This window comes from Coturnix japonica, chromosome 15 (genome assembly GCF_054131305.1).
Source record: "Coturnix japonica strain WE chromosome 15, WE-NBRP24, whole genome shotgun sequence".
Lineage (NCBI taxonomy): Eukaryota > Metazoa > Chordata > Aves > Galliformes > Phasianidae > Coturnix > Coturnix japonica.
The window spans coordinates 8488176-8510659 of NC_140677.1; the positions used below are offsets into that span (position 1 = coordinate 8488176).

A 22484-nucleotide genomic window follows, 5' to 3' on the forward strand; every position below is an offset into this window, starting at 1 on the left:
TGTTGCTGGGTAGTTTATTCGCACACACGGTGCCCGTTGCAAGGGCGCTCTGAGCCCCCCCACCCCTGGGGCAGGCAGAGGCTGTGGGCTGTGGGCTGTGAGCTGTGGGCTGTGGGCAGCCATCACTGGCACGTGTTGTAGATCTGGACCTGCTGGTTGATGGTGGCCAGCACCTCCCTCATCCTGGCCTCCAGCCCATCCAGCTGGGCCGCCTTAGCATCCAGCACCCGCTCATTGCGCTCGTACGCCTCCTCCAGAGCTACGGGGGGGAAGATGGGGGGGGTGGGTGAGGACAACCCCACACCACAACCCCCCCAACCCCAGCACTCCTCCTGGCCTCACCTCGCAGCTTCTGCAGCTTGCCCTGGGCATCCTGCAGCAGCCCGGCAGCCTCCTCGCGCAGCTGCTGTGCCCGGCCGCCCGCCTGCTGCGCTCCTTGTGCCCGGTGCTGTACCAGCTCCTGGGCTGCCCGGTACCGATCCCTCAGCTGCCCCTCCAGCACCTGCTTGGCTTCGCTGGCCCGGTCCCGTGCGACACCAGCTGCATCATGGGCACGTGTGGCCGCCAGGCTGTTGTTGGCACGCTTCACCTTCAGGGAGTCTGTCTGACCCTCCAGGACACCGAGCCGCTCCATGGCAGCAGCCAGCTGCTGCTCCGCGCCCAGCATCTGTGTCTGCATCTGGAGACAGGCGGTGATGGGGTGTCTCCGTGGTGGGGACAGGCAACGGGGCTGCCAAGTGCAATGGGTGCCCTTACCGTGCCGATGGTGCGTTGGCTGTGCTGGATGTCAGCAGCAGTGCTGTGCAGTGCCTGCCCGGCCATGCCCTGTGCTTGCCGCGCCTCCTCCAATGCCTGCTGCACCGCTTCAGCTGTGCCCCGCACGCCCTCTGCCCGTGCTCTGCAGCCAAGGCAGTACGGCTTCAGTGCCTCAGGCTGCAGCCAGGCTGTGTCCCCATGTCCCCATGTCCCCAGACTCACTTGGCCCGCTGGGCATCCTGCAGCAGCTGTCCAGCCTGGCGCACATCACCAGCTGTCTGCTCCAGGATGGCATCCACGCTGGCCAGGCTGCGCACCCGTGCCTTGATCTCCTCAGCCAGGAGGTGGATCTGGGCCGGTGAGGCAGGCAGAGAGAGCTCCAGCACACGGCTGGCCACCACCTCAATGCTCTCGGGATCGGCCCCCTCCTCTGCAGGTGGAAGCCATCAGCATCAACCCCTGTGCCTTGGGGCAGAGGAGGCAGTGGGGGTAGCCCCCCTGCACACTGTACTCACGGCTCAGGAAGGCTTTGACGTGGCTGATGAGCTCCCGCAGCTCCTTATTGGAGTGCTCCACACGGGCCCTGGTCTGGTTAGCCTTGTCCAGGGCCGCCTGCGCCTGCAGCCGAGCCTCATCCGCCTTCCCCTTGGCCTCAGCCACCTGGGAGGAGCAGAGACCATCAGCACCAGCACACGCAGCCACACCACCCACTTCCACTCACATCACACACCCTATGGGTGAGCTGGGCCACTTCTCCAGCTGCCCGCTGCAGCTCCTCCTGTGCGTGCCGTGCTCGGTCCAGCGCACTGTCAGCCGTGGAGACGGCCCCGCCACAGCTCAGCCCCCCGCAGCGTCGTGCCCCGTCCTCATCCCGGCAGCCGGCTCCTCCGCAGGGGCTCTCAGCGCAGGGCACATCCCCAGCAGCGCCGCACACCTGTAAGGCTGGCGGGGTTGAGCCATTCCCAGGTGCTACACCCCACTCCCATCCCACATCCCACCTTCTTGTTGAGCGGGTGCAGGCTCAGTTCCCGTGCTCTGGCCGCCAGCTCCGTCAGCACCCGCCGGCTGGCTGCGTTCTGTCTGTTGAAGGCATCCCTCCTGCTGGCCAGGAGCTGCTCGGTGCGGTGCCGCATGGCTGATGAAGCACTAATAGGGCTGGGTACCACACGGGTGGAGGCATCCGCTCGGTGCTCAGCATCCTGTGATTCCCAGTGCGACTGGCGGATGCTGTCAAAGGCACCTGGAGACAGTGGAACAGCATGAGACCCCTGCGTGCCACTATGGAACACTGCTGTGAGAACCTCAGTGCCGCCTACCAAGGAAATTGGAGGTCTTGAGGGCATGCAGCCGCTGCCCCAGCTCATTCAGGCTGTGGTTGAGGGTGCGGGCTCCACGATCCACCATGCCCAGCACATGGCTAGCATTGAAATTGGCATCCTGTGCCGCTGTCAGCTCGCTCTCCAGCCGTGTCAGCTTCTCAGTGGCCTCCCCGATCTGCTGCCTGCAAAGCAAGGAGGTGACAAACCTGCCACGCTCACAGAGCCCTGCCCCACGCCCCACAGCTGTGCCCCACACCCTGTGCTCACCGCAAGCCCTCCGTGGCACGTGTCAGGAAGGTGGCCGTGGTGGCGGTGGCATTGCGGGCGGCCACTGCATCACGCACGGTGGCCAGGTTTTCCTCCAGCCGTCGGAAGGTGCTCTCAAAGGCACCGGCAGCTCCGGTGTGCCGCAGGAGGCTGGCCCGCTGTGCCAGAGCCCGGGTGCGGGAGGCCAGGTCCTGCACCACGCGGTCCCAGTCCCCAAAGCAGGGGTGGCAAGGCTGGCAGGCCGGGAAGGTGCCAGAAAAGCCCCGGGCGCATTGGTCACAGCGGACGCCAGAGACACCGGGCCGGCAGTCGCAGTGCCCACTGCCACGATGGCACTGGGTGCTGGCGATGCCACGGGGGTCGCAGTCACAGGCTGTGGGGAGAAAGCGGTTAGGGTGCCTCAGGGCAAGGCACAGCCCCTGCCCACCCAGCTCTCACCTCTGCACTGCAGCCGTGGGTCACCCCAGTGCTGTTCCTGGCAGTCGGCACAGGTCCGGCCCCCAAAGCCCGGCCGGCACGAGCATTGCCCTGTAAACTGAAAGACACCACACAGTCAAAGCTGGCACCTCATTCCCACGCCATTCTCTCAGCCTCCCCATCACTGGGGCATCTCACCTGGTTGCATGCAGGTGACAAGGAGTGCTGGGGGTGGCAGGCACAGGGCTCGCAGCCCTGCCCACTGCCCAGGTTCCAGAAGTTGGGGCTGCAGCGGTCACAGTTCTGCCCCTCCACGTGGGGCAGGCAGTGGCACTGCCCGCTGCGCGGGTCGCACTGGCACTGCTGCGGCCCACAGGTGCTGGGGTCGGTGCCCAGTGCATTGCAGGAGCAACCTGGAAGCAGAGGGAGGCTGAGTAGGGATATGGGAGGAGTTGGGGTTAGGATGCAGACAGGGAAAGGGTGGGAGCAGATCAGAATTAGGATGGGAATGGGGTAAGGGTTACAAGTTAGGGAAGCTAGGGGTACTGGTAGGGATGGGATGGGGCAAAATGGAGAGACATAGGCTGGGCAGGGATAGGATGGAGACAAGATGGAGATGGGGTAAGGACAGGTCAAAGACAGAATCGGGGAGGCTGTGAGGGTGGGAATGGGTGGTGGGAGGTAGGAATGGGCACAAGATGAGGATGTAGCTGGGACAGGACGGGGCAGCAGTGCTGGGGATGGGCAGAGAAGGTAGCCACAGCAGAACAGGGACCTTACAGTGGTGTGCACATGGGCTCTGGCAGTGCTGGGGCAGGAGGCACGTATAGCATGTCTGTATATACTCACGCCTACAACTGTGCTGCATGGCATCCCCATAGTACCCAGGCTGGCACTCAGCACAGTATGGCCCTGCTGTGTTGTAGAGGCAGCGCAGGCACTGCCCTGTGCGCCGGTCACATGCCTCAGGATCTGACATATCGATGTTATTGTGGCACTGGCAGGGCAGGCAGCGCCCACCAGGTTGCAGAGGGTCCCCATAGTACCCGGGCGCACACTCGTCACAGCGGGGACCTGTGGGCACAAAGCACTGTGCAGTGCCTGGGGATGGGGTTGGGGACACCGAGCAAGGCACAGCAGGCACCCACCTGTGTACCCAGGGCTGCAGTGGCAGACAACCTGCCGGGAGCGCCCATCCTGGTAGCAGGAGGCAGCAAAGTGCCGGGGGCCGCTGGGTCCGTCGGGGCAGGGGCAGGGCCGGCAGTGCTGGCCAGAGCCCAGCGCTGGGTTCCCAAAGTGCCCGGCCGCACACCTGGGGGTGGGCAGTAAGCGGGGTTAGGGCTGACTGTGGCACTGCCACGCTCCAGGTGAGCGAGCACCCTGCTTACCGCTGGCACCTCTCGCCGTCTGTGTGGTCACGGCAGCGAAGGCAGCTGCCCGTGTGTGGGTCACAGTCCTCAGCGTGCCCATTGCACTGGCAGGGCCGGCAGGTTGGGAAGCCCCAGTGGCCCGGCTGGCAGCGGTCACAGCGTGAGCCGTGGGCACCCTCGCGGCAGGGACACTGCCCTGTGACGGTGTCGCAGATAGCACTCAGCGATCCTTCACCACTGCACTGGCAGGCTGCAAAGCATAGAAGTATCTATGGGCTAAAGACCCTGGCAAGCAGGGAGCACCTCTCCCTGTATCCGTTGCTCTGGATAGACACTCACGTCGGCACCCGCCAGGCCCAAAGCCGAAGGTTCCCAGGGAGCAGCGGTGGCAGCGCCGTCCCACAACGTTGGGCTTGCAGCGGCACTGCCCGCCATGGGGTTGGCACTCGGCGCTGAGTGAGCCCTGCGGGTCGCAGAGGCAGGCTGCGGGCAGGACACAGTGAGTACCTGTCATCAGCATACGGTGTGGGGTGTGTAGGGCCGTAAGGGCTGTACTCACGCAGTGCCCCGTTGTGCAGGATGGCTGAGAGGCTGTGCAGGAGCCGGGAGCAGGGCTCGGCCACCGGCGACTGCACCACGGTGTGAAAATGCTGAGCGCAGCGATACCTCTCAAAGGTCTCCCGACGTCCCATGGCAGCGGGGTCACCCGCATTGAACATTTCCATGGAGGAGTAACGGGGAAGGAGCACCAGCTGTGGGAGGTCAGCAGAATATCACCCTAATGCCACGTCCTTTGTGCGCCCTGAAGCATGCAGCCCCATCCCAGAGTCCTCACCGAATCTATGAGCACGCTGGCGGTGGGGTCCTGCTGCCCTGTGGCACAGCCCAGCTCCAGGCGGATGGTGTAGGAGACACCCTGCTCCAGGCAGATGGGACGGGGCAGCACCACATACCTGGGGACAAAGCAGAGCAAGAGGAATTGAGTGTCTCCCATCAGCCCTGTTCAGCTCAGCCCTGCTGGGACACTCACCTGGCACCAGATGGGAGGCTGGTGGAGAGCTGGTCATCGGCTGGGATGGTGTTCCCACATGGGCTGCTGGCAGACACAGGGCTGGGGCGCAGCACCTGCACCCTCACCTCCTTCCAGGGCTCCGGGTGCTGCATGCAAAGAACAGGCAGAAATCACTGCACCAAAAGCCCCGCATGCTAGAGGTGCAAAACCCCAATCAGTGGGGCTCACCTGGGGCTCGTAGCGGATGATGACATCATATTCCATGGAGAAGGGCACGTCGCTCACGTGAAACTCTACCCAGCCGCCCTCCTGCATGCGGGCAAAGCCTGACCCTGTCCAGGAGGCTGAGCGACCTGCATGAGGCTCACGCTCCACTACCGAGCCCTGGGGAAAGGCGCAGAGATGAGACAGGACCCTGAAAGGGGCCTCGGTCAGCGTGCACCTCAGCCTCACTGCCCCCACGTGGTGCCAGGGCCAGCTCTGCCCCTCACCTTGTGCAGCTGGGCATCCTCGGCCTCATAGGTGTAGTGGTCCAGGTTGATGCGATAGAAGCCGGGCTCCACCTGCTCGCATTGCCGCCCCACTATGTGGCTGCGGCACTGGCACTGCCCCGTCTCTGCGGCACACCTGGCCCCACAACCACATCGTCATCCCCCCAGGGTTAAAGGATTGCCCCTTCCACTGAGCTGTGACAAAACTCACCGGTTGTCACGGGCACCTCCTACGTCGCACTCACAAGGCCGGCAGCCAGGGAGATCGTGGCTGAGAGCCCAGTGCTCGGGCTGTGGAGAGCAATGGGGTCAGTGAGCGGCCAGCTGTGGTGCCACTGCCCTGAGCACTGTGCAGGGCTCCACTCACCAGGCACTGATCACAGCTGCGCCCGGTCACCAGCCGCTTGCAGAGGCAGTCACCGCTGACGGGGTCACACTGGCTGCCATCGGCCACCGTGCCACGGGGGTCACACCGACACCCTGCGCACAGACAGTGCTCTGTGCTGGTGCCCGACACCGCTGGGTGACCCCATACCCCAGTACGTACGCTGGCAGCCCTGTGGGTTGGCAGCACTGAGCCCGAAAAAGCCAGCTTTGCAGCGGTCGCAGCGAGGGCCCTGCACGTGCTCCTTGCAGCGGCACTGCCCCGCAATCAGCCCCCGCTCCGGGTCATCGGCACCATCGCACAGCCCTCCATCCACGGTGCCCTCAGGGTCACAGTTGCAGGCTGGGGACAGGCAGGGTCAGTGCCAGAGCTCTTGTGCCAGCCCACAACACTGGGGCTGGATGCAGCCCTGTGTCACCCCACGCCACAGCACCGACCTCGGCACACGGCAGGATCCCGCAGGTCCTTGCTGGGGTCCTTGTAGTAGAAGGGCTTGCAGAGGTGGCAGCGGCGGCCCATGGTGTTGTGCTGGCAGCCGTCACACACGGCCCCGCTGCTATTCCCGGTGGCCAGGAACACGGCCATGTCGAAGTGGCAGCGCCGTGAGTGCTCGTTGCAGTCGCACCCTGCGAGGACGGCACCCCTGGTACCCGACCCACCGCACGCAGGACCCCAAGCCCCAGCGTGCAGAGCAGGACCCCACAGCCCCGCGCCGTGCAGCTGTGGGCTCGTGGCACTCACGGCGGCAGGCGTTGGTGCTGGAGCCCTCAGCCGGGCGCCAGGGCAGCTCGTGGTAGAAGTCCTCACAGCGCTCACAGTTCAGCCCCTGCGTGTGGTGCTTGCAAACACAGCGCCCATGGACCTGCCGGGATGCTGCAGTGAGGGGCTGCAGGACAGAGCGCTGTGGGCACCCCAATGCAGCACGGCACTGGGGTCACCTACCATGCCATCCGCAGTGGCGGTGGCCCCGTTGAGCGGCGCACACTCGGAGGCGTGCCCATAGCAGAAGCAGTTTCCACGCAGCACCATCTCATACAGTGCATAGTAATACTTCTCGCGGATCTCCCGCCGTGAGTCCAGCAGGTTGTCCCCCAGCGTGTGCAGCTTGGTGAGGTTCACCCGCAGGTTGGTGACGCGCAGCAGGTCTGCATAGAAAGTTGGCAGCTTGGCTCTGCTCACCCGTATCCGCTGAACGCGGCCGTGCCCAGCTGCAGGGCATTGCACCGGGCTGTGCCACGGCTGGGCATGGACTGCTTCATGCTGGCGGTGCTGCACGGCACATGGGGCCAGCAGGACGGCTCCCCAGGGACAGCAGCTTCCCAGCAGCCGGGCCCCGCAGATTCCTCTCCTCCTGCTCCCAGCCTAAATTTAGCCTGAGCCATTAACCCACTGCATCCTGTGCCGTTCATCTGCCCACCACCGGTTCCCTCCCGCAGGGCTACGGCCACTGCACTGGCACTGGCGTGGCCCTGTCTCCCATTGCTTGGCATTCGACGCTGCCCCACACTCATCCACACCCTGATGTAGGGGTATGGAAGCTCCCAGATCCAGCCCCTCAGTGGGGCTCAGCATGAAGAGACAGCAGCCAAAATAGTGGCACCCAAAATAGAGCCGCGGGGCGGCAGACGGGCGGGCGACTCACCCTGGATAGCGGGGCTGTAGGGGTCGCGGATGGGGATGGCTGGGTCCAGCACACGATAGATCACCTGCAGGAGGGAGAAGGCTGGTGAAGGGACAGTGGGGTCCCCAAAGTGCCCCTGGGTGCAGCCGGAGCCTCACCTCTCCCTCGGTGGAGGGCTCGATGTCAGAGTAGCGCGACTCGCAGATCACATCGTCGATGCGGCGCAGGGGTCCACGGGGGACGTGGGGGAAGGACGCAGCGCAGTCATAGGCGAAGTAGCGATACACCTTCCAGCTGCGGCCAAAGTCGGCCGAGCGCTCCACCAGCATGGCTGCGGGGCGGAAGGTCTGCGGGGCACATGGAGGGAGGGGGGCACATGGCGGGATGGATGGAGGCACGTGGCAGGGTGGGGAAACCCGGCAGGAAGGCAGCCGGGGTGATGGGGTCTGTGCCATCCACCTTGAAGGTCATGATGAGGTGGGTGAAGTGGAATTCAGCCTCCAGGTCCAGCTGGATACTGACGTGCTCCACGCCTGGGGGGGACACCCGTGTGAGTCCAGCCTTGGCCACAGCAGCACAGGGCTGAGTCACGGCTTCCTCAGTGTGGGAGGACGGGAAGAGCAGCCCCCCAGGGACGCTCTATTACTCACCGTTCTCCGCCTGCCACCAGGCCTTCTTGGGGCGGGGGGCAAAGGTGGTCAGCACGTTCTCAATGCGGTGGCTGTCGGTATTGCTGCGGGCGTCGTAGGGTCTCCGCGAGTCACAGACGAAGCACTTCTTCTCCTCCTGCGGGAGGGGACTCCGCGGTCACCCCGCCCCACCGCATCCCCGTCCCCCGTCCCCATCCCCCGCCTCACCTGGAGGTGGCTGACGATGCAGTAGGGCTGTGGCCGCCGCAGCCCGCAGGTGGACGAGGCGCTGAGCCGGGGGGCTCTGCCCACCAGGAGGTCCCCGGTGGCCGGGTAGCAGCTGCCGCGGGCGCAGCCCTGCGGGGCGTCGGGAGAAGAAACGGCCCACGCGGCCCCTCCCGGCCCTGCGTGGGCAGCGGGTGGATGAGGCCGGACCCCACGCGGAGCTCCGTTCCCGTCCCGCACAGCCCCGAAGCGGGGGCCCTTCCGCGATCCGCCCGGAAATGCTCCGCGGGGCCCGGACCCCAACCCGAGGGCGTTCCGCGAGTGGGCGCCGCGCACTTACCGGACAGCAGCGGGACCGGGAGGGAGAGGAGGACGAGGAGGAGCGGGGGGAGGAAGGCTGCGGAGCCGCGCATTGCGGCGGGGCGCGGGACTCGGGGCGCGGGACTCGGGGTGCAGGTGCCGCCGCGTGGGGTCCGGTCTCGCGTGGGTGGGCGCGCGTTGCAGGGTGGGGGGGGTTCCCTCTCGCCGCCCCTCCGCAAAGTTGTGGCGCCGCTCGGGGCTGCGCGGAACTCGCGGGGCGGTCCCTTCGCACGGCGGCCCACGCCGGGCCGGGAAGGGCCAGCACCGCCCCGCCGGAGGCCGGGGGTACCGCGGGGGGACGCGCGGGGCTCGGCCACGCGTGACAGTGAGAGGCCGGACACGGGCAGCCGCTGCTCAGCGCTTTATTTGCGGGCGGGGCCGCGCTACAGACACCCCGCGGGTTCGTTCCACGCCGCGTGGGGCCGCGTCCCGAGCGGGTCGAGCTCCCTTAGCAGGTGGCGTACGCGTTGGCCCGCTCGCGGATCTCCTGCAGCAGCCCCGACACCTGCCGCTCCAGCGCCTGCAGCCGCGTCGCCTTGTCCGCCATCGCCTGCTCGTTGGCCCCGAAGTGCTGCTCCAGCTCTGCGGGACGGCACGGGCACGGGGTGGGCTGCGGGCACCGAGCAGGCGGCCCCCGTCCCACGCCGCTCCTTACCTTCCAGCCGCTTCTTGCTGCTGTTGGCTTTATCCAGCAGGTCCCTGGCCTCGGCCGTCAGCCGTGTCACACGCTGCAGGGCCCCGCCGGCCGCCCCTGCCATCCCACTAACCCGGCCCTTGAGCATCACGTAGCGCTGAGTCACCTGCGCCAGGTCCTGGGGGCACACGGCACGGTGAGCCGAGCTCCCCCCATCACACCCCGCCTGCTGCGAGGCCGGGGCTCACCTGGCTGAGCGTCCTGGAGGCGGCGGTGGCACGTTGTGCTCCATCCTGGGCATCCTGTGCCAGGCGCTGGGCGTCCCGTCTGCGCTGCTGCAGGTTAGTGACACGCTGTGCCAGCTCACGCAGCCGCCGCTGCAGCCGTGACTCCTTCCCCTGCAGCGCCTGCAGCCTGCGCTCCACCTGGGTGCACAGGGCACAGGCGGTGGGTGGGCATCATGTGCCCATCAGGTACCCATGGCGTGACCACACCATGCCCATAGGAGGCTTTGCTCTCCTTGTGTGCCCCACACTGGGGGCTGTGCCAGGGTCCCCATCTCCCATATCACCTCTCACCTCCCTGGCTTTGCCCTCAGCAGCCCGGATGCTGTCCTTGGCGCTCCGCAGGGTGCTCCCAGTCGCCGTCACCTGTGCCCGTGCCACCTGCAGCGCCAGCTGCGTCCCTGCCAGCTCATCCCTCACGCCTTCCGCTCGCTCCCTGTGGTGATACAGACATCTCCAGCCATGCTCAGGGCCCTGTCACCGTCCCCATCCAGCACATTGCCACTCACCTGGCATCCTGTCCCTGTGCCAGCAGCTCCTGTGCAGCCTCCAGCCCCTGCGCCGTGCCATTGAGCACTGCATCCACCCCATCCAGCTGGCTGATGCTCTCCTGCATCTCCCGCAGCAGCTCCTGGATGCGTGCAGGGCTGCTGGGCAGGGAGATGTTCAGCACCTGCCGTGCCACCAGCTCAATGCTGCCTGGATCTGCTCCCTCCTCTGCAGGACATGGGAGCAGGGTGAGCTCAGGGTGGGCACAACGCCCCGCACCATGCCCAGTGCCCACACACTGCCAGCCCTACCTGACAGGAAGGCTTTGATGCGGCGGATGAAGTCCCTCAGCTGCGCTGTCGCCTTCTCTGTGCGGCTGCGGGCAGCCTGGGAACGTTCCAACGCCTCCTCTGCACGGCTGCGGGCACCCCGCGCCAGGTCCTGCACCTCCTGCATCTGGGGTGTAACCAAGGGGCACCAGGGGGTTTACAGCTGGGATGTGCAAGGGGCCGCCATTGAGCCAGAAGTGGGCACAGGTGTGATGTTCAAGTGGGCACAAAGGGAACCCAGCACATAGGGACACTGTCCCTACCTTCTGTGTTACAGCACTCAGCTGTCCCAAGGCCACCTCCAGCTGCTGTGAGGCATTGCGGGCGCTGCTCAGGGCTTGGTCTGACACAGGCATGGCCCCCGTGCAGCCCACCCCCCCGCAGTGCCGCGTCCCCGCACTGTCCCGGCACAGAGCTCCTCCACACAGCGATTCTGCACAGCTCCGGTCTCCAGGAACTCCACAAACCTGCAGGGATCCAAAAGGTGGAGTTTGAATGGGCAGACCCTCATCCCAGCTGGCACAAGGGCAAAGTAGCCCACGTGTCACCCACGATGTGCTCACCCTGAGCCCTTTTTCCCCCATCCCACTCTCACCTTCTCATTGATCCCGGCCACGCTGAGCCCTGACACCCGTTTCTGTGCCTCCCGCAGGGATTTGCGCTGTGCGGCCGTGCTCCGGCGGAACGCATCGCCCCGCTGCTGCAGTGCCTGCTCAGCTGCCTGCTGCATGGCCCGTGCTGCACTCAGCTCACCTGCTGTGCCATTGGCCACCATCTCTGCCTGCCGTGAGTCCCGTGCTGCCGCCACGATGCTCCGGTATGAGTCTGCAGGTACAGTGTCCCTCCAGTCCCACCACATCCCCAGCATCCTGTTATGGCTCCAGGATCAGCCATGTCCCTCGTGTCTCTCCATGTCCCCACGAGCTCCCCATGTCCCAGGATCTCCTAAGTCCCACCACTTCCCCAAGGTCCCTCTATTCCTAGCACCCCCCACTTCCCCAGAGTCCCACCACACACCCAGCATCCAGGCACGGCTCTCCCAGCCCCTACTACACACCCAGTATCATGGCACGGCTCTCCCAGCCCCTATACCCCCCAAAGCCCTCACTGGATGCCCTTACCCCTGAATCCTGCTGCTGTCACGGTGCCGAGGACAGCTTGCAGATGGGAGGTGGTTTGGTTGAGCCCACCCAGCTCATGGCTCAGCCTGGTCAGCCGGCCATGGTGCAGCGCATCAGCCTGCTCCAGCTGATCCACATGTTGCTCCAGCTCTTGAAGCCTCTTCCAGAAGTTGTCCAGCTCAGTGCTATGGGGCAGAGAGCTCTCAAATACCTCTGGATGCATAAACTCCCCCAAGCCCACTGCATGCACTTGCCTGGTGCCATCCAGCTGCCCGGCCAGCTCCTGCAGGAGGGGGCTACTGGGGCTGCTCCCCTCACCCAGCAGCCGCTCTACATGCTTCAAGGCATCCTCTAGCGCTCGCAGGCGGGGGCTGAGTGGGGCTGCAGCCCCTCCCTCACGCAGTGCCTGTACCCGTGCCCCAAGGTGCTGCAGCCCATCCTGCAGGCTGCCCAGCACTGCATCCCAGCGCCCAAAGCAAGGGTGGCACGGAGAGCAGTGAGGGAAGGCGGTCTGGTAGCCCCGCTGGCAGTGGTCGCAGCGCAGCCCCCCAAAGCCTGGCCGGCACTGGCACTGCCCACTGGCTCGGTCGCACTGTGGGCTCTCGGCACCCAGCGGCTCACACTCGCAGGCTGTGGAGATGGGAACTGTCACAGCCTGGTCCCTCCAGAGGCCCCTGTGTCCTCAGAGTGGCACCGTGTCCCCTGGGTCACCCATGGTTCCAGGGTCCCATCACATACCTAGGGTCCCCAGAGACTCACCGTGTCCCCATCCCACGTCCCTGGCATCCCACCATGTTCTCAGCATCACACTATGGTTCCAGGTTCATCCCTATTGCCAGGGTCCCACCATATCCCCACGAGTTCATTATGTCCCCAAGCTCCTTCACATCCACAGGATCCTCTCCATGTTCCCAGGAATCCCCACGTAGCCAAAATCTCACCCTATGTCCCCAGGACTCTCTATGTCCCCAGGACTCCTCCTTCCCCAAGGTTCCCATATTCCCAGGAGACCCCATGTACCCCATATCTCAACCCTTGTCCCAAGGGCAGCCTGTATCCCTAAGACTCCTCTTTCCCCAGGGTCCCCATGCCCCTGTACACGGACAGTCCCCGGGCCATGCTCTCACCTCGGCACTGCAGCTCAGGGTCTCCCCAGTGATTCTCCTGGCACTGGGAACAGACACGGCCACCAAAGCCGGGGTGGCAGCGGCACTGCCCCGTGACCTGCAGCGAGAGCAGGGTGCTCAGCCCACCCATTCTCACCACCAGAGGATGCAGGACCCACGCTGGGATGCTCACCTCGTCGCAAGCAGGGTGTGTGGAGTGCATGGGATGGCATCCACAAGGCTGACATCCCCCCGCTCCCCCCAGGTTCCAGAAGTTGGGTGCACAGCGGTCGCAGCTCCTGCCCACCACATTGGCTCTGCAGGCGCAGGCTCCCGTGGCGCGGTCACAGCTGCAGGTGCCAGCGGTGCAGTGGGCAGACAGCGTTCCCCGCGGGTCACAGCTACAGCCTGTGGGTGGTGGGCAGCCATGTGGGGCTCGGCCCTGCGCTACCCCAAAGCCCTGCGTGCCCACAGCCCCAACTCACGGCGGCAGCTGCGCTGCAGGGCATTGCCAAAATAGCCGGGCTGGCACTGGGCACAGCGGGGCCCAGCGGTGTGGTACAGGCAGCGGCGGCAGTGCCCGGTGTGCGGGTCACAGGCCCCCGGGTCACTGGGGTCAATGTTGTTGTTGCACTGGCAGGGCCGGCACACTCCTCCCTCCACCTCCGGCATCCCGAAGTAGCCCGGAGAGCAGCGGTCGCAGCGGGGCCCTGTGCGGACATGGGGTGTGGGTGATGGAACCTCGGCCCCCTTGCTGGGCTTCTGCAGCACGGTGCCATTCTGCCCCTCACCGGTGTATCCAGGTGCACAGAGGCACACGATGTGGTCAGTCTCCTCGTCGGCATGGCAGGCGCTGCCGTGGTAGTGCTGCGTGCCGGGGTACCCAGGGCAGGGACAGGGACGGCACTGCTGCCCTGAGCCCAGCACTGGGTCTCCATAATAACCATCCTGGCACCTGCAAGGGCAGGAATGAGGTCTCAGATGTCCATCCCATCTATTTCATCAAATCCCATCCCATTAATCCTAACCCGTCTCATCCAGTTCCACCATCACATTTTATTCCTTCTCATTCCATCTTGTCTTACCCCATCCCATCCCAAGCTACCCTAGCCTATCCTATACCATCGCATCACATCTTATCTCATCCCATCCATCTACTCTAACCCCACCCAATCCCATTCCATCTCATCTTTTCTCACCCCATCCCATCTCATACAATCTAAACCTGCTCGATCCCATTCACTCCTTCTCACCTCACCTCCTCAGTGCTGTAAGTATCATGCCATGCCATGCCATGCCAAGCTGTCCCAGCAGCCATGCTCACCTCTCGCAGTGCCGGCCGGTGGTGTGGTCACGGCAGTGCAGGCAGCTGCCCGTCCGCAGGTCGCACTCCTCGGTGTGCCCATTGCACTGGCATGGCCTGCAGCTGGGGAAGCCCCAGTGTCCCGGCTGGCAGCGGTCACACTGCCGGCCCACGATGCCTGGCTGGCACCGGCACTGCCCACTGCCTGCATCACACAGCTGGGACACGGAGCCCTCCGGGGAGCAGGCGCAGGCTGTGGAATGGCATGGCTCATGTCAGGGTGACCTCATGCCAGAGATCACCATCCCAGTGGGATGGACAGACAGACAGACAGAGGGATCCCACTCCATCATGCCTGACATGCCAGCAGACCCCGCTACTCACGGCTGCACCCCGTGGGTCCGAAGCCATAGCTGCCGGCTGCACAGCGGTCACAGCGGCGGCCGAGGACGTGGGGCTTGCACTCACACTGCCCTGACTGCACCTGGCACACGCTGCTGCGGGAGCCCTGCGGGTCGCACTGGCAGGCTGCAGGGTGGCAGTGATGTGGCTGGGTACGGGGATGCCATGCCACACGCTGCCACCATCCCTTGCCCTCTCCCGTGCCAGCCATTATCCAGCCTTGCTGCGCTGAGCATGGCTGTACCGTAGCCCACTCACCCACCCACTTGCTCACAGCCCCTCATCCCCACAGCCCCCCACTCACGCAGCGCTCCGTCATGCAGCATGGCTGAGATGCTGCAGATCAGGCGGGCACAGGCCTCGGCCAGGGTGTGTGGTGGGGCCATATGGAAAGCCTCCAGGCACCGGTAGCGCTCCAGCTCCTCCAGACGCTGCACCGCCTCCGCCGCTGCCCCGTGGAAGCCCGGCAGCTCTGGCACACGTGGCAGCAGCACCAGCTGTGGGGCAGCACGGAGGTGGTGGGGCTGTCCCTGAACCAGCCCCAACTCCATCGAGATCCACAGCCCCACTGACATCTCCATTCACATGCACAGCCCCATCCCATCAACATCTCTGTCCTCATTCCCTGCCCCAGACCCAGCTGCAACACCAGCCCCTTCATCTCCCTTTCCACCCTGTCCCATTTCTATCCAACACCCTATCTATGTGTGTCTCACCCACCCATGCCCCTCTCCCCACCAGGTGTGGGATGTGTTGGGACCCCCTTACTGAGTCGATGAGGATGAAGGCACTGGGGTGGCGTTGGGTGACACCGGCTCTCTGCAGCCGCACAGTTACTTCATATGGGGTGCTGGGCTCAAAGCAAAAGGGGCGGGACAGCAGCACATACCTGTCAAAAGGAAGGCAGTGAGGCACGGGGAGATGGACAGAAGAATGCAGCAGGACCTGGCCACCTTCATTAGCCTGATTCCCTGACCTGTGTGGTAGGACTATCCTCCGTACCATATCAGCCACATCCTAATGCCCATCCCTCAGTTCTGGAAGTGTGGCAGTGTGGTCCATCTCCCTGTCCTGATCCTATCTTCATTCCCATCCCTATCCTATCTCACCTCATTCCCAGTTCCATCCTCATTCCATCTCTCTATTTCATCCCATCACATCCTCTCGTGCACACCTCCACCTTTATCCTATGTGCATTCCCATTCTCATCTCCGTACCCAGTCTCATCCCCATCTCCATCCCCAAACTCATGTTCATTCTCAAGCCCAACCTGTCTACACCCCCATTCCTATTCTCATTCTGATATCAGTCTTCAACCCAATCCCATTCCCATCCACATCCCCAATCTCCTCCCTCTCCCAATCCCACCCCATCCACATCTCCATCTCTTTTCCACCCCTACTTCATTCCCAATCTCATCCCATCCCATCTCTTCCCCGTCTCCATCTCCATCCTCGTCCAATCCCCCCACCCCATCCTACCTCTGGCTGTGGGGCAGGCCCTCGCGGTACATCTGCTCGGAGGGCAGCAGGTTCCCACAGCGGGGGCTGGTGGGCAGCACCCGGGAGCTGACGCTCACCACAGCCTCCCAGTCCTCGGTTGACTGCAATGGGATACAAGAGCCATCAGCACCGGCGGTGCTACACGGTGCACACCGGGGTGATCCCACAGCCGCTCTCACCTCGGGCTCATAACGCAGCAGCAGCTCGTACTCCATTGGGTAGGGCACGTTGTCCACGTGGAATGTCAGCCCGGCCCCATCCCGCACACGGGCAAACCCCGGTCCAGTCCACGTCACCATGCGCCCGTCCCCATCCCGCAGCACCGGCTCCACGTCGGGCTGGGCACGGCATCGCATGGCTCAGCCCCAGCCCAAGGCTGTGCCCTGCCTTGCCCCCTCCTCACCCTGGCTCTCACCTTGGGGGGCCGCTGGACGCTGTGGTGTGGGGCTGTGCGGGGCTGGGGGGCACGGGGAGGACTGTGCTGGGGCCGAGCACGTGCCTTCCGCCCCGCTGGGTCCCCATTGCGGTGCTGGGGGCAGTCCTGGGGCACCTCTGCACGCACAGCGCCCTGCAGGGATGGGGACAGCCATGCATGGGGATGGACATGCAGGGAGCATGGGGACGGCCATGCATGGGGATAGCCATGCATAGAGCATGGGGATGGCCATACAGAAGGCATGGGGCACCATGGCAGCCCAGGCTGGAGACACTCACTGGGAGCTGGGGGTGGCTGGGCCCGTGGCCTGTGGCTTGCTCAGCTTCATAGGTGTAGTGGTCAAGGGGTGCACAGAAGAAGCCAGGCTGCACCTGGTCACACTGCCGGCCCATGAGGTGGGGGCGGCAGGGACAGGCCCCGTCCTCCATGGAGCACCTGGGGAATTGCCCTTATCCATCTTTCTGTCCGACTGTGCCTCACCCTCATCCCCCCCTGTCCCCATCCCTCCACTTCCAGGCACAGAGACCACCCCCAATTCCGCACCAGTCTGTCTCCACTGTAAAGCCCTGTCCCCATCCCTCCAGCAATGGCCCCATCACTCCCTGTCCCCACCCCCATCCCTGTGCCCCTGTGCCCTGCTGGGCAGTACTGTGGGGCCTCACCGGTTGCTGTAGGCTCCTCCAAAGTCACAGGAGCAGGGCCGGCAGCCCCCTACATCATAGCTCAGGCCCCAGAATTCAGGCTGCAGTAAAATGGGAGAGATGGAGAGTAGGTGTGGGGCCAACCCAGCCCTGAGACATGCTGTGGGGCTGGGGAGAGCCAAGGCAATGGAGCACAGTGTGGGGCTGGGGGGCACTTACCACGCACTGGCTGCAGGAGCGCCCGGCCACGAAGCGCTTGCAGTAGCAGTCCCCGCTGATGGGATCACAGGGGGAGCTGCCCGCCACCGTGCCCCGTGGGTCACAGCGGCACGCTGCCCAGCACACAAACACACACATGGTGGGCTGCCACGCAGCACTGCCACCCACCACAGCCCCCAGTGCACCCAGTGATGTGCAACCAGCAGCTCCGCAGACCTCCCTCCTTGCCCCATGACCTTGAGTCCCTGTTGCACTATTGTTCATCCCCCTTTCCCTTACCCTCCCTCATCCCCATTCCTCCACCCATATTCCCCCATCCCCATCCCTACATCACCACATCTGTCCCCACACAAACCCTCCACCCCCATGCCCATGCCCAGCCCAGCCCCAGCTCACGCTGGCAGCCCTGAGGGTCTCCCTGGCTGAGGCCGTAGGCTCCGTGCTGGCAGCGGTCGCATCGCGGCCCAGCCACGTTCTCCTTGCAGCGGCACTGCCCCGCGATCATACCCAGCGCCACGTCCGTGTGGGCATCGCAGGCGCCGCCGTCCAGCGATCCCGCAGGGTCACAGTCACACGCTGTGGGGACATCAGTGCAGCTGGGGCAGGTGGCGGGGGGGACACGGGGTCGGGGGCAGGGGGGGCACTCACGGACGCAGGCGGTGGGAGCGCGGATATCGGAGCGTGGGTGCCGGTAGTAGAAGGGCTTGCAGAGGTGGCAGCGGCGGCCCATGGTGTTGTGCTGGCAGCCGTCACACACGGCCCCGCTGCTATTCCCAGTGGCCAGGAACACGGCCATGTCGAAGTGGCAGCGCCGTGAGTGCTCGTTGCAGTCGCACCCTGTGAGGACGGCACCCCTGGTACCCGACCCACCGCACGCAGGACCCCAAGCCCCAGCATGCAGAGCAGGACCCCACAGCCCTGCGCCGTGCAGCTGTGGGCTCGTGGCACTCACGGCGGCAGGCGTTGGTGCTGGAGCCCTCAGCCGGGCGCCAGGGCAGCTCGTGGTAGAAGTCCTCGCAGCGCTCACAGTTCAGCCCCTGCGTGTGGTGCTTGCAGACACAGCGCCCATGGATCTGGGAGAGAGCACCTGGATCAGCCCAGGCAGTCACCCTGTGCCACACCGTGCCATGCCCAGCTCACCATGCCGGGGACAGATGGCGGAGCACCAGGTGCAGGCGCACACTCGGCGGCGTGGCCGTGGCAGAAGCAGCTCCCGCGCATCACCAGCTCATCCACTGCGTAGTAGTATTTGTGCAGCACCTCCCGCCGCGAGTCCAGCAGGTTGTCCCCCAGCGTGTGCAGCTTGGTGAGGTTCACCCGCAGGTTGGTGACACGCAGCAGCTCTGGGTAGCACAGGTGGCATCATCAGTGCTCACAGTGCTGCCCCAGAGCGGCATCCCATCCCAATGGACACTCACCCTGGATGTCAGGGCTGTATGGGTCCACCACTGGGATGGAGGGGTCCAGCACCTTGAAGATGACCTGGAGGTGGATGTAGCGTGTCAGCGCATCCCCCACCCCCATCTCCTCACCCCACCCAGCCGTACACACCTCGCCGTGGCTGGAGGGCTCGATCTCAGAGTAGCGCTGCTCACACAGCACCTCGCCGATGTGCCCCGAGGGATGTGTGGGGATGCCGGGGAACAGCTTGGAGCAGTTGTATGCGAAGTAGCGATACACCTTCCAGCTGCGGCCTGAGTCGGCCGAGCGCTCCACCAGCATGGCTGCGGGGCGGAAGGTCTGCGGGCACACAGGAAGGGGGGACACATGGTGGGGTAGGGACCAGTGGGTCATGGGGTCTGTCCCACTGTGCTCCGTGCACCCACCTTGAACTTCATGATGAGGTGCGTGAAGTGGAACTCGCCCTCCAGGTCCAGCTGGATGCTGACGCGCTCCACGCCTGCAGGGATGGATGGTGTTGGCTGAGGCATGCAGCCCACGTGGGGACACACATGGGGTGGCCATGCTCTCACCATTCTCCGACTGCCACCAGCTCCTCTCGCTGTGGGGGCCGTGCAGGTAGATGACGTTCTCGATGCGGTGGCTCTCACGTAGGGCCGGGTTTCGTGAGTCGCATGTGAAGCATTTCTCAGAGTCCTGCATGGGGAGCATCAATCACCGTGGTGGCTGCAGCAGCACACCGTGCCATGCTGTGCTGTGCCATAGGCTCACCTGGAGGTGGCTGACGATGCAGTACTCCTGGGGTCCCTGCAGCCCGCAGGTGGACGAGGCGCTGAGCTGCTGTGCTCTCCCCACCAGCAGGTTGCCGGTGGCCGGGTAGCAGCTGCCGCGGGCACAGCCCTGGGATGGATCCGGCTCTTCCCAGCCCCCTGATGCTGGCACCCCCGCTGCACAGAGCGCAGGGGCTGGGGGGCTGCACCACAAACCCACACCCCGTAGCCCTGTGCTACCCCACCCCCATCCTGCGCCACCCCCACATCCTGACCCACTGATGCAGCATGAAGCTCCATGACCCGGAAAGGTGCTGGCAGCGCGGCTGTGGCCTCGTGACCGGGGGGCAGGGAAAGGGCCGGGAGAGCAGTGACAGTAAGGGAAAGCTGGGCTGGGGGTTGCTGGCAGGAGGGGATGGGGAGGGGGAGTGTGGGTGCTGCGGGCACCCGGCTCATGGAGTGGTGCCAGGGGGAGCCGGGAGCCAGGTCAGGTGCTTGCTAATCCTGCAGGGCTCAGTGCAGCGTGGATTCCTGGCTGGGATTTGCAGTGCCCGGGCCCTCACTGCATCAACATGGCCCTACGACCCACAGCCCCCACACAGGTCAGCAGTCCTGGGGCCATCGCAGCCCCGGGCACTGCGGGAGCAGCACTTACCCAGGAGGAGAGAGAGCACCAGGACATCCATGGGCAGCCACGGGCCCTGCCTGTGGGGCACAGACGTGGGGCTGCAGCGTGGGGCAGCACTGCCTGGGCCCCTCCAGCCCCACACATGCATCACCATCTCTCAGCCGCATCCCCAGCCCCATGGCTGCGCCCCCAAACTCCATCCTGTAGCCCAGGGAGCATCTCCCTGCCTCCATGTCTGCCTCTGACACCGGTGTCCCCATTGGGTTCCAGGGACACCTGGAGACAAGAGCCAGCAGGGCTGGAGCAGGCCAGGAAAGCACATCCTGCAGCTGCCCGGGTCCTGCTGTTAAATTTAGGCTCTTGCTGCCTGTTGCGCTCCGTTCTCCGCCGTCACCGCCTCTTTCCAGCCTTGGGAAGGCTCTTTCAAAGCCTGACCCCGCACCGCCCAGCACGGCCTTCCTGCCCCGCGTGCAGCCCCGCAGTGCTGGGGACGCCATGCGCCCATCCCGGCCGGCTGCCCGCGCTCTGCCCGGCTCCGGTCCCCCTCAATGCGGTGCCAATGGGTGGGACAGGCAGCACTGAGCGCTCCCCAGCCCCGACCCCGGCCCGGCAGTACCTGGGTGCTGCAGCGATGTAGCGAGGCCGGAGGTGAATGAGGGCAAAGCGCCCCGATCCGGGCGTGCAGAACTGAGCCGAGGCGATGGGAAAGCAGCCGTCCGGCCTCCCACCCCCCCCGCACGCACACAGACACACACGATTCTTATTCAAATGCGCTGCCCACTGAATGGGACGGCGGTCTCCAGGCTACGGGAATGTCACTGCCGATTCCTTCTGCCTGGAGGCCCCCACTGCCCGCCCGTGGGGCTGCGGGGCCGGCTCCGGCCAAGCGGCACAGCCAGGCGTCGGCAGCACCGGCACGCCCCGCTGCCAACAAAGGCGCCTCGAGGGGCGGCTGGCTCGGCTTCCACGGGGCCAAGCCAAGGCCCCATCGCCCCCCCGGCTGGGGATGCCGCGGGGCACCGCCCGGGCTCAGCACTAGGGCCGTGCCGGGTGCCCAATGCCCACGCGCAACCGCGAGGCCACGCCGTGCCCCGGGGCCCCGCAGCCGCTCCTACCTGTGCACGTGGGGCCGGCGGGCCGGGCAGGTGGCCGTGCCCTCTGGGGGCCGAGAGCGGAGCCGGGACGGCCCTGCTGCGCTCGGCCGCTGGTTCCTGGAGGAGGGCAGCCGGCAAATGTCTCCTCCTCCGTGCGCCGTGCCAGGGAGGGAGGGCCCTGCCTGCGCCGAGGTGCAGCAAGGTGAGGCAAAGGCGGGGTGCCGGGCGGAGGTGGCCCACGGACAGCACAGCACAGCACAGCCCTAAGCCAGCCCCACTCACCCCATGCCCACCGGCGCTGCCTGGGATCCCCGAGACCGCTGGAGCCCAACAAAGCCCTCACTGTCACACGGTGCCTTTTATTAGCCAAGGCTGAAGGAAGGAAGAGGACCCGCGTGCCTGCACCAAGGCCGTGCTCTGGCTGCGTGCCGCTGGGCAGGGAGAAAGGAAGGTAACAAAGCCCCCAGGGCCCGGCGGCACTCGGTGCGTGTCAATGCAGCTCATCCCATACACCTCGGCTGGGCGAGGGACGCCGGGGCTCGGGGCGGGGTGGATGTGCAGCCCCATGGCCAGGCACTGCGCAGGGGAAGCCCGCAGGAAGGGAAGGGCCGTGCTCAGCAAGGGTCCCACGGCACTGACCGGGCACCGACCTTGGCTCTGCTGAGGTAATAGGAGAGCTGGGAGGAGATGAGCTGATAAAGAGCCATTAGCACGGGCCAGCATGTCTATACTGATGTATCTTGCCAAGCACATCTTATTTGCTTTGGGGAGATCGCCAGTGGCCTGATAAAGGTGGCTGTAATAGGATCTCCAGCCTTGGAAATGGGAGAGGGAGGGATTCTCAGGATCCTTTTGAGGATGTGAGCAGCCAGCAGTGCAAATGGGCCACATCCCGGCCTGCCAAAGGCTGTGATTTCCCACCCAGAGCAGCTGGAGCCCTGACACAGGTGGGGGCAGTGAGCTCAGCTCCTCCCGCAGTGCTGAGCCGGTGTGCAGTGCAGCCTCCCACGCCTGGCCAGCCCCGCTGGACCAACTTCAGTGCACCCAGCGGGCGGCCGACGCCTCCCGGAACATCCCCAGCGATCAGAGCTGCTTCACCTCTTCCCTGCCTGAGGACTTTGCTCGGGCTCCCCGCGTGCCACGGGGGCTGACTCACCAGGGTGCTGCAGCTCACGGCTGTTCGATGCACCGGGAGGAGCTGCCGCTCGGCTGGGGCCGCGGTCCCACCACCGTTAGTGCTGGGTCAGCGCACCGATGGCCCGGCGGGACAAAC

At 65.3% G+C, this 22484-nt stretch overlaps 2 protein-coding genes across 4 annotated transcripts; both read right to left on the reverse strand.

The window, feature by feature from the left end:
- Window positions 1–9128, reverse strand: LAMB2 (laminin subunit beta 2). Its single transcript, XM_015875185.3, has 32 exons — window positions 8833–9128; window positions 8496–8671; window positions 8289–8424; window positions 8098–8171; window positions 7797–7985; window positions 7660–7723; window positions 6960–7162; window positions 6759–6879; window positions 6455–6643; window positions 6180–6359; window positions 6000–6112; window positions 5844–5923; window positions 5633–5768; window positions 5370–5525; window positions 5160–5287; window positions 4965–5082; window positions 4689–4881; window positions 4469–4612; window positions 4148–4379; window positions 3908–4071; window positions 3609–3833; window positions 2958–3172; window positions 2781–2877; window positions 2343–2715; window positions 2073–2257; window positions 1755–1996; window positions 1487–1690; window positions 1272–1416; window positions 979–1186; window positions 757–898; window positions 343–679; window positions 1–259 (listed from the first exon to the last, which is right to left on the reverse strand). The coding sequence occupies exons 1-32, from the start codon at window positions 8903–8905 to the stop codon at window positions 123–125; spliced, it is 5379 nt and encodes a 1792-aa protein (XP_015730671.2). The 5' UTR covers window positions 8906–9128; the 3' UTR covers window positions 1–122.
- A 70-nt stretch (window positions 9129–9198) lies between these two features.
- On the reverse strand, window positions 9199–21365 carry LOC107319878 (laminin subunit beta-2-like). 3 transcript variants are annotated; one of them, XM_085516792.1, is made up of 35 exons: window positions 21233–21365; window positions 20145–20194; window positions 19491–19666; window positions 19292–19415; window positions 19145–19218; window positions 18870–19058; window positions 18737–18800; window positions 18459–18661; window positions 18271–18391; window positions 17967–18155; window positions 17715–17894; window positions 17319–17431; window positions 17121–17200; window positions 16737–16893; window positions 16438–16590; window positions 16202–16360; window positions 16002–16123; window positions 15289–15409; window positions 14825–15017; window positions 14503–14646; window positions 14140–14371; window positions 13607–13770; window positions 13301–13525; window positions 13009–13223; window positions 12837–12933; window positions 11964–12339; window positions 11710–11894; window positions 11184–11413; window positions 10852–11055; window positions 10571–10715; window positions 10280–10487; window positions 10065–10206; window positions 9735–9911; window positions 9508–9664; window positions 9199–9434 (listed from the first exon to the last, which is right to left on the reverse strand). In XM_085516792.1, the coding sequence occupies exons 2-35, from the start codon at window positions 20173–20175 to the stop codon at window positions 9301–9303; spliced, it is 5484 nt and encodes a 1827-aa protein (XP_085372918.1). In that variant the 5' UTR covers window positions 20176–20194; window positions 21233–21365; the 3' UTR covers window positions 9199–9300. The 3 variants fall into 3 exon arrangements, with proteins under 3 accessions (XP_085372918.1, XP_015730670.2, XP_032303222.2); XM_015875184.3 differs by lacking the exon at window positions 21233–21365 and adding an exon at window positions 20734–20855; XM_032447331.2 differs by lacking the exon at window positions 16438–16590.
- Between the last annotated feature and the right edge of the window lie 1119 nt (window positions 21366–22484).

Excerpts from the sequence above, each read along its gene's own strand:
- LOC107319878 (XM_085516792.1), bottom strand. The coding sequence starts at position 20,175 with ATGGATGTCCTGGTGCTCTCTCTCCTCCTGG. Across the intron at positions 10,488-10,570 it reads CATCAAAGCCTTCCTGTCAG|AGGAGGGAGCAGATCCAGGC; the intron begins GTAGGGCTGGCA and ends CATGTCCTGCAG. Across the intron at positions 9,435-9,507 it reads CAGCAAGAAGCGGCTGGAAG|AGCTGGAGCAGCACTTCGGG; the intron begins GTAAGGAGCGGC and ends GCCGTCCCGCAG.
- LAMB2 (XM_015875185.3), bottom strand. The coding sequence starts at position 8,905 with ATGCGCGGCTCCGCAGCCTTCCTCCCCCCGCTCCTCCTCGTCCTCCTC. Across the intron at positions 4,882-4,964 it reads CCAGCGTGCTCATAGATTCG|CTGGTGCTCCTTCCCCGTTA; the intron begins GTGAGGACTCTG and ends GACCTCCCACAG. Across the intron at positions 1,691-1,754 it reads TGCACCCGCTCAACAAGAAG|GTGTGCGGCGCTGCTGGGGA; the intron begins GTGGGATGTGGG and ends CCAGCCTTACAG.